Here is a 9,568-nt window from a genome sequence, read left to right as displayed (position 1 = left end):
AGAGTGTGCATGCTTGTCGCTGTCATGCGTCCTGCTGGTGCATCGTTAGGTATGGCTTTTTATTAGCCTCTGGTGTGCTGGAGATGGGGAGGGTGGGGGCGGTCAGCATCGCTCTGGCAGTAAACTAGCACAGCCGTCAGCCCTGCACATAGGAACAAACACCCCATTAAACCAAGGCCTTCACATATTACTGTAATAAAAGCCCCTGCTCTCGCCTTTATGGGCTTTTTAATTAGGTCTATTCGTCTTCCCGGGCTTGTGAGCAACAGTTCATGATGAGCCCCATTTCATGAATACTCCACCACTGGCAGAAAGCTGGAGGGGGGTGAATTAAAGGGGACACACACACACACAAAACAAAAAACATGAAAATGGCCCGAGTCTGAAAATATGACTATTGCCCCTGAATGGTACTTTTTATTTTACCTCGCAGTGTGTTGTCAGTGCAGCTACTTTTACCATTTTTTTCCCCCCTCCGGAGTTCTTTGTTTTAGATGTGGATTATTACAAAGATGGAAAAATCTCAAGCAGCTCAAGTGAATTGCATGGCAGCTTGGTAGTAATGGCGTGTATTAAATTAGCTCCCAGAGAACAGGGCAGCGGCTGGACAAGCTAGGAGGGAAAAAAAAAAAAAAAAAAAAAAAAAAAAAAAAAAAAAAAAAAAATGAACCAACCAAATCATCCCTGCATGAATTTAGCAAAAAGAGTCTGCACCCAGGCTCATTTTATACCTCGAGTACTTTTCCTTTGGTGCGCTTTTACATTCTAGTTTGTTCAAAATCATATTGGATTTACAATAAAGGTCGGGCAGTGGCCACACCCGCCCTGCGCCATATGAAAACTCTGAATCACATACAGTAATGTGTTCACACCTTGAAGCAGGCTCAATGTAAGACCCTGCCTGGTATTAAAGGATACTGATTGATAGAGTAATATAAAACATGTTGTGTTAACAGTGTACATTTTATGGCCAAGTCATTTTCTCGCAAGGCTGGCCACTCCAGCACAGCCCCTTAACCACAAGAGTACCTAAGCATGCAAGCATCACTGTGGATGCCACCAAGCAGAAGTGAAAGCAGAAAAAGTTCAGCTGTGGAGAACCTTGATAACCCCCATGTTCGAATTTGGAATTTATATCCATTGCATAATGAACTTTGGTTAAATAGACCTCTGGTCCTTGATCTATACTTAAAGGGAGGAAAACAAAGATCGAGGCATGGGTATGAATGCTTTATTTTCTTAAATCAGGTGCAAACAGAGTATCCAGTGGGTTTGCAAGGGCTGCTGCAAATCACAGTGCTGGTGAAAACTAACACCACAGCAAGCGCCATCCAGACTCCACACAGCAGGGCTACTGCTGAAAACAAGGCTGAAAAAGGGAGGATGAGGACAGAAGACAAATATTACCACTTCTATTAGCAGTTGAGAGAAAACTCAAGGGAGTGGGAACAAAGTCAAGTCAGAGTGTTTTTTTTAAAACCCCTTGAGTTGTTTTGTGGGTGTCTAACCAGCTCGAGTGACTTCTTGTGTCTGCTGCAGAGAAACTGGTTCTGGAGGAAGCTCAAGCGGCTCAGTCGACCCCTCTTCCAGAACGTTCTCCTCCAGCAGGATGGGGCCAAGAGCAGCCGTCCCCTCCCACCGCAGAGCTGCATAAAAATAAGCAAATCCAATATGGGCTGGAAGGGAAACAACAATCTTCTTAGTGCATTTAGCCAGCTGAGTAAACCATTCCCGACACGACTGATTGGTTGGACAATTAAAGGGATTAACTCAAAATCAATCCACCACATAAATGGCATGTGTGCCAAATGAGTGCAAGCAAGCTCGTCTAAACACGGGTGGAACCTCTGCTTGTGTAGGTTTGTGGCTGATTGCATTATACTCCATATGAATGCATTTAAACTAAATACAAAAAAGTACTTCTAAAATATGTATGTTTGCTACTTTTATGGCATTTTAGACAGCCTTGTATCAGCTAGTCACAGCCCCTTAACAAAAAACACCTTTTTAAAATAATGTTTGCCAAAATTAAATCAACAGATTCTGCATATGCAAATGCTTTTCATAATGAAAGTGGTTAGAATAGCATAATTCCCCCCCACTGGGCCGGCATCACATGTTCAGGACCTGTCCCAGGTTGTCATGTAGCGTCGCTTCTGCAAACTGTACCATCATTTGCTGCAAGGCTTCTTTTCCATCTCTGCGTGCCGCAGCTGGTCTCACAGCAGCTACACACCTTATTGTCTCCACCTGATGCCACCCATCTGTCCAGAGCCGAAAATGCATTGTTAGGAGGAAGCGCAGCAAAGCTTTGCATTAGCATTAGAGCCATGGCAACGAATCTGAAGGCAAACACCTGTACAGTAGAGCAATCTTTGTGTAAACTGACCTCTTGGCTTCAGACAGGAATGAGCAGGCTTTGTGCTCCGAGTCGACGGGTGCAGAGACTGGCGTTGCTTTCAGCTGACATGTGATGTAGAGCTATGAGAAAGTTAAACGACATGGAAATGTATTAGTGTTCAGAATGGATGTGCTATTGCTGTGCAAAATATGACAAACTGCATCAGTAATCCTGACAGGTATGGAGAGCCAAAATTTAGTGATTTATTTACTTCAGTACTCGTGGGCAATATGCAGTAGCTTGCAAAAGTATTCGGCCCCCTTGAACTTTTCCACATTTTGTCACATTACAGCCACAAACATGAATCAATTTTATTGGAATTCCACGTTAAAGACTAACAAAAAGTGGTGTACACGTGAGAGTTGGAACGAAAATCATACATGATTCCAAACATTTTTTTACAAATAACTGCAAAGTGGGGTGTGCATAATTATTCAGCCCCCTTTGGTCTGAGTGCAGTCAGTTGCACATAGACATTGCCTGATGAGTGTTATAGACTAAATAGAGTGCACCTGTGTGTAATCTAATATCAGTAGAAATACAGCTGCTCTGTGACGGCCTCAGAGGTTGTCTAAGAGAATATTGGGAGCAACAACACCATGAAGTCATAAAGTTATTGAGAAATTTAAAGCAGGCTTAGGCTGCAAAAAGATTTCCCAAGCCTTGAACATCCCACGGAGCACTGTTCAAGCGATCATTCAGAGATGGAAGGAGTATGGCACAACTGTAAACCTACCAAGACAAGGCCGTCCACCTAAACTCACAGGCCGAACAAGGAGAGCGCTGATCAGAAATGCAGCCAAGAGGCCCATGGTGACTCTGGACGAGCTGCAGAGATCTACAGCTCAGGTGGGGGAATCTGTCCATAGGACAACTATTAGTGGTGCACTGCACAAAGTTGGCCTTTATGGAAGAGTGGCAAGAAGAAAGCCATTGTTAACAGAAAACCATAAGAAGTCCCGTTTGCAGTTTGCCACAAGCCATGTGGGGAACACAGCAAACATGTGGAAGAAGGTGCTCTGGTCAGATGAGACCAAAATGGAACTTTTTGTTCAAAATGCAAAACGCTATGTGTGGAAAACTAACACTGCACATCACTCTGAACACACCATCCCCACTGTCAAATATGGGGATGCCAGCATCATGCTCTGGGGGGGCTTCTCTTCAGCAGGGACAGGAAGCTGGTCAGAGTTGATGGGAAGATGGATGGAGCTAAATACAGGGCAATCTTGGAAGAAAACCTCTTTGAGACTTGAGACTGGGGCGGAGGTTCACCTTCCAGCAGGACAACGACCCTAAACATAAAGCCAGGGCAACAATGGCATGGTTTAAAACAAAACATATCCATGTGTTAGAATGGCCCAGTCAAAGTCCAGATCTAAATCCAATCGAGGATCTGTGGCAAGATCTGAAAACTGCTGTTCATCTAATCTGACTGAGCTGGAGCTGTTTTGCAAAGAAGAATGGGCAAGGATTTCAGTCTGTAGATGTGCAAAGCTGGTAGAGACAGACCCTAAAGGACTGGCAGCTGTAATTGCAGCAAAAGGTGGTTCTACAAAGTATTGACTCAGGGGGCTGAATAATTACGCACACCCCACTTTGCAGTTATTTATTTGTAAAAAATAAATAAATAAATGTTTGGAGTCATGTATGATTTTCGTTCCACTTCTGTACACCACTGTGTTGGTCTTTCACGTGGAATTCCAATAAAATTGATTCATGTTTGTGGCTGTAATGTGACAAAATGTGGAAAAGTTCAAGGGGGCCGAATACTTTTGCAAGCCACTGTACATTCCTACCTTCACTTATGATAACGGGATCTGGGTAGTAACCAAAAGAAGGAGACTATGGATACAAATTGCAGAAATAAACTTGTTCTAAAAAGGTGGTCAGGTCTCTCCTTTAGACATTTGATGAGTTTTGTCATTCAGGAGGAGATTAGGGTAGAGTTTATACTTCTCCATATCAAAAAGGAGCTAGTTCAAAAAAGTTCAGGCATCTGGAAACTACCCAGATGAGGCGTTTTGAGTTTGTAACCCTGGGATCAGGCCCCGTGGCAGACCCAGGACCTGCTGGACAGATTATATCTCTAGAATTACTTGGGAATACCTCATCGTTCCCCCAGAAGAGCCCGTGTATACAGAAGCACATGAGAAATGTAGAAGGAAGAAATGTAGGAAACGAGAATTCTGAAATAAACCTTCAAAACAATTAAATATAATTATAATTACTTCCTATTGCATTTCCTGTCTAACAAAATAAAACTAATTATTTAAATATAAATGGAAAATTCTAAAGATACAAAAAGGAAGAGACGGGTAAATAAAATGAAAACTTGATTTAAAATTCATAAAATTAAAGCAAATACAAATAAATACGAAACATAATTCATATAAGCTTTCCTCCAATTCCTTTGGATGTCACTGTGGTGCATTTCATAACGAATAATTTCTTTATAACCTTTTAATTTTGGCACTCTGTCCTCCACAGCCCGGTGTTTTCACAAACAACGTTAGCCCGTTTCGCATTAGCACATCAATAGCAAAGTTTTTAGGCTCTTATGGATTCAAAGTGGCTTGCTGCATTTGGGAGGTAACGGTTTCTAAATGGCAAACTGATCAAACTTAATGTAATGTTACGATCCAACGCTGACGTAAAAGGCACACAAGAAAAGCTTTTCTGGAGTTGATACTGGCTCATATTTATGGCAGGGATCCTAAACCTATAAAATGGTTATCAATGGTTACCACAAAGGGCATTCATTTCCTCCATTTCCACACAAAGCTTCTGAGGATACTGTAGCCTTGAAACAACACTTTCAAAACACATATATTAGGTGTCGGCTTGCTATATATAAAAACTAACAGAAGGCAAGGAGAAAAAAGTAAAGTGGTTAAACTAACACCTCAGGTGCTGCAAATCGCACCTCTCTATAGTAGCTTCAGGATACGTGATCAGTAGTTTCAAAACTGCATAAACATCTTTATACTACTTACAGTCTTCCTGTCGTCTTGGTGGAACCTGAAGGCCTTCAGCTGGAAGTGGAGTTTATCCTCGTGGCTCCTCGGCATGAAGTAAGACTTGGATCCCGTCAGCTTAGTGTCAGTTAAACATCTCATGTTTGGAAAAAAAGAACAGGTGTGAGTTTTACATGCATAAATCTGCTGATTATATGCACCATTTGTTACACAACTGTAACCCTAACAGTAAGTCTTGATTATTATGTCTAGCGGACTCTTTGAAACAAAGACAGGCAGTGACGTATTTAGTGTCACTTTAAGGTACAGTATTCCACAGACGATCCACAGCTTCTCACCCGTGGTTGTTAATGAGGCTGTATCTGGGTTGTGAGTATGGATCTGGGTTCGCAGTGGCCACGCAGCTGTCCACGTAGACCCTCAGAGGTACGTGGTTACCCCTGAGGACCGCCGCCTCAATGTGCATCACGTCATTCAGGAAATAAACGCTGGAAGGCCTCTGCGACTGCCAGTCCTCTAATCAAATACAGAGGAAAAAAGTATGAGTGTAATGCTGGGGCCATCAATCCGATTAGATGAAACTAAAATGATGCCCGTGGGAGAGAGTGTGGCACTGTTTCAGCAGACAGTAGGATATCGGTACTGGAACAGTAAGAGAAAAATACTTTAAAGAGGACAATAAATGAATCATTAACCTGAGTAGGAAACACAAATGAGGTCTGTGCCTTTAAAAACTAGTTTAAAACTTTCATAATTTCCTTTATAACTGCATCCAGTCCAAACAGGGTTATAGTAAGTAAATCAGAGCTGGAGTACGGTTCTGCTCATATGATGACGATGATGAACACCAGTGTGGTGCGGTGCCTGTCTGCAGCGCATAGCTTAGAATTAATTAGAAAACACACAATCAGTAGTATATTGATCACTCCATTGTGCGAGTGACCCCGTCGGGTCAGCTGCGAACTACGAGGCATGTAATTTCAGCTCATCACCATGCAAAAGTTTCACTCCTGTTTATCAAGCCGGTGTTTAGCATCTTTAACAGTCGCGACGAAGACCGCGAGGCCTCAAGTGATTGCAATTACGCCTGTCGCCGGGGAAATTAGCCAGACCGGCTGGTGCACATCAAAAGTTTCTCTTCCCCTCAGAACATAAGCTCCAAGTTTGTCATTTCTGACCTGCCCTCACCTGTCATGAGATGCAGGGAGAAGTGCAGCCGCTGTTCCACTTGCATGAGGGACGCAAACGGCTTCGAGGTGGGTCTCAAGGCATCGCTGTTTACGTAATGCCTCCTGTGAAGACAATTACAGGAAGGAGGGGCGTTTCACTCAAGAGAGCCCCATCAAGGATGAAGAATATTCACGCCACGGACAGAAAGATAGGAGTTAAACATCTGCAGGTAAACATACCTATAAAAAAGGGGTTTGTGCATGGCTCACCAAGGCGAGTTTAGGGGCATTTTTAGTACTATATACTGTAGGATGAACTTTAAACCAGTTTAAGCTACAGTTCTCCGTTACTGGTGTGAGACATCATGCATCCTGACACCTATAGATGGTAATACTGACACGGTGCTACAGATTCATAAGCCCTGGAGGTAACTCTGTACAACCTGTGCTAACAGCTAGATTTGTATACTCTAGGAAATTTGGACGACCATCAGGCTCAGGGAAGTGAAAGTAATGAGAAAGGAGGGTGAATTCCTCTTGGTACAAAAGGTCTAATGATTGCATAAATGTCAGTTGAAAAAGATAAATATCTTTATGTTTCAATCATGTGGTACAACTTTTATTGAATATAATATGATTCCTGCCTCTTTCCCCTCACCCCGAACCGGTTGCTACAGATGGCTGCCCTTCCTTAAAGCTAGTACTTCTGGAGGTTACTTCCTGGTAAAAGGGAGTTTTCCTTCCCACTGTAGCAAAGTGCTTGCGCATAGAGGGTTGCCTAATTGTTGAGGTTTTCTCTCCATTACTGCATGGTCTTTACCTGACAATATAAAGCATCTTGGTGTTGTCATTTGCTGCTATACAAATAAAAATGAATTAAACTGAATATTTAGAGAAAAAAAAATGGCACTTGTGCATAGCTGCCTTAGGTTTGGTCTCTCCTATCCATCCATCCCCTCCAGCAACAGAGAGAAGGCAAAATGCTGAACTCATAGCTTCTGACATCACATTGATTACATTTATCCTTTTACAGACATTTAGAATGAATCTCTAACGAGCATGGGGGGTAAACCACAAGGCGTTACCTTTTGTAGTGGCACTGAATTACCACTTCAACAGGGTTGGTCTTTAAAATGAAAGTGTTGCTAATCGGAGTCGGAGAGTACATCAGAGTAAATGTGTAGATGATGGCTTCTTCAGTCATCTGAAGAAAGTATTAAACAGTTAAGAGTGAAGTGAAATGCACAATAGTAAATAGGCCTGAGAAAACGGAGCGCCACACACCGTCACTGTGCTGCCGCAGCCCTCCAGCTCTGTTTGAAACCCCAGGACGAGTTTCTCAGTGTCTACCGCAGCGCAGTCTCCTAAGGTCAGATCACTCGGACGGATCAACTGACCGTTTCCTAAGAACAAAGCGGAGAAGGCGCAGCTTAAATCGAGACCATTACCTGAGGCCATTTTATTCTTCAGTCAATAACACTCACGAGGAGTGGAGGTTCAGCCACAGGACAAACAGAAAAGTTTCTTAATGCACTGCTGTAAAATCAGCATTCGAGCACCCGACAGACAAGCCGAATGCCCCTTCACAGAGTGAAGAAATAAGAGGAAACGTAATATTGATCACCGAGACCATTGTCTGTGCCATTTGCGGTAATCAGCAGTGAGTATCCCATCTTCACTGTTCCATTCAATTTTCCAATTTGGGCCTCTAATCTAAACCTTTCCTTTTTAGACATCAGAGCAGCAAAAAAAACCCCTGCAAATCCGATCAATTTAAACAAATAATGGGCAGCCATTACCTAGGAAGTTTCGCTTGACCTCAATGGTGACCTTTACTTCGCCACAGTGCACCACTACACTGTCAGCTGGCACAGGAACCTGCTCCTCAAACTTCACTGGAACCTGGAATATCATCCGAATGGATTATATAGTTCAGAGAATTCAATAATTGCTATGTAGCTGTCCAAAAATAATTTTTTTTTTTACACTACCTTTGATTTCTGCTTGACTGCTAGGTTTAGATCTGGGTCTTGTTCCTGCAATTGTGACAACTCTTGAGTTTGGACGGTCTCCCCCTGCTCCAGCTGGGAAGGTTTTTGCTTCCTGAGCTGGTGGCTCCTGACCCGGTAGCTGACAGGAAAGCCGGCTGGATCCTTTTGTTCCATCTCGCTCGAGTGACGTCCGGCTGTCTGCAGTGATCTTGGCAGCTGCGAGCTTGTTGTCACTTGTTCTTTTGGGATTTGGCTAAAAGTGTCATTGGTGCTGACGTTTAACCAATTTTGTGTAGCGAAGCAGAAGTTTCCAGCTAAGAAGAAAAGCAGAAAGCTGAACACAAACCCCAGCTCCATTAGAAGTTTTCACAAAACAAAACAGCACTGCTGTGCTTGTCTCTTCACCAGAAATCAGGTATAGGAACTTGGCACTGGCTCCACCTACTCCTAATGACTTGATTGGATTCCAGCCTGGAGTATTTCAGTATTGATTGCTGCACTTGCTCCATTATACAGCACCAAATCACAACAGCAGCACCTCAAGGTGCTTTACTGTAAGATAAAGATCCTACAATAAAACAAAGAACACTCCAAATATCAGATAACTCTCTATGAACAAGCAGTTGGTGAAAGTGGGAAGGAAAAACACCCTATTAACAGGAAGTAACCTCTGGCAAAACCATCTGCCATGACAGGTTGGGGTGAGGGGGAGGCAGCACAATAATGTGTATATTTGTATTGTGGGGAAAAAGGCGGGGTTTGTGTTCATCTTTTTGCTTTTCTACTTTAGCTGCGCTACACAAAATTGGTTAAACGTTAGCACCAGTGACACTTTTAGCCAAATCCCAAAAGGGCAAATGCTGCCATCTGCTAAATGTCCAGCAATGAACAAAGACTTTTATAAACAGAAACAAGCCTGACCCCCTAACAGTAAGTGGCTTTCACGGCCCTCGTGAGGCAAATCAATCTACGCTCTCATGGAGTTTGAGCCCCCCGCCATCCCTCGTGTTTTGATGCTGCATGATCTTG

The 9,568-nt window shown here is 43.1% G+C and overlaps 1 protein-coding gene across 2 annotated transcripts; it reads right to left on the bottom strand.

Moving 5' to 3' along the window:
* Positions 1 to 1,225: 1,225 nt before the first annotated feature.
* LOC308394107 (zona pellucida sperm-binding protein 3-like) lies at positions 1,226 to 8,929 on the bottom strand (the record flags this gene model as incomplete). 2 transcript variants are annotated; one of them, XM_080878284.1, is made up of 11 exons in its annotated part: positions 8,540 to 8,929; positions 8,348 to 8,450; positions 7,833 to 7,951; positions 7,634 to 7,752; positions 6,568 to 6,671; positions 5,718 to 5,895; positions 5,398 to 5,515; positions 2,390 to 2,481; positions 2,170 to 2,264; positions 1,509 to 1,646; positions 1,245 to 1,369 (listed from the first exon to the last, which is right to left on the bottom strand). In XM_080878284.1, exons 1-11 carry the CDS (start codon positions 8,894 to 8,896, stop codon positions 1,245 to 1,247), a joined length of 1,548 nt encoding a protein of 515 aa, XP_080734410.1. In that variant the 5' UTR covers positions 8,897 to 8,929. The 2 variants fall into 2 exon arrangements, with proteins under 2 accessions (XP_080734409.1, XP_080734410.1); XM_080878283.1 differs by having other exon boundaries at positions 1,226 to 1,676.
* Between the last annotated feature and the right edge of the window lie 639 nt (positions 8,930 to 9,568).

This window comes from Rhamphochromis sp. 'chilingali' (genome assembly GCF_963969265.1).
Source record: "Rhamphochromis sp. 'chilingali' genome assembly, chromosome: 3".
NCBI classification, from domain to species: Eukaryota; Metazoa; Chordata; class Actinopteri; order Cichliformes; family Cichlidae; genus Rhamphochromis; species Rhamphochromis sp. 'chilingali'.
This window is presented reverse-complemented; position numbering and strand designations above follow the sequence as displayed.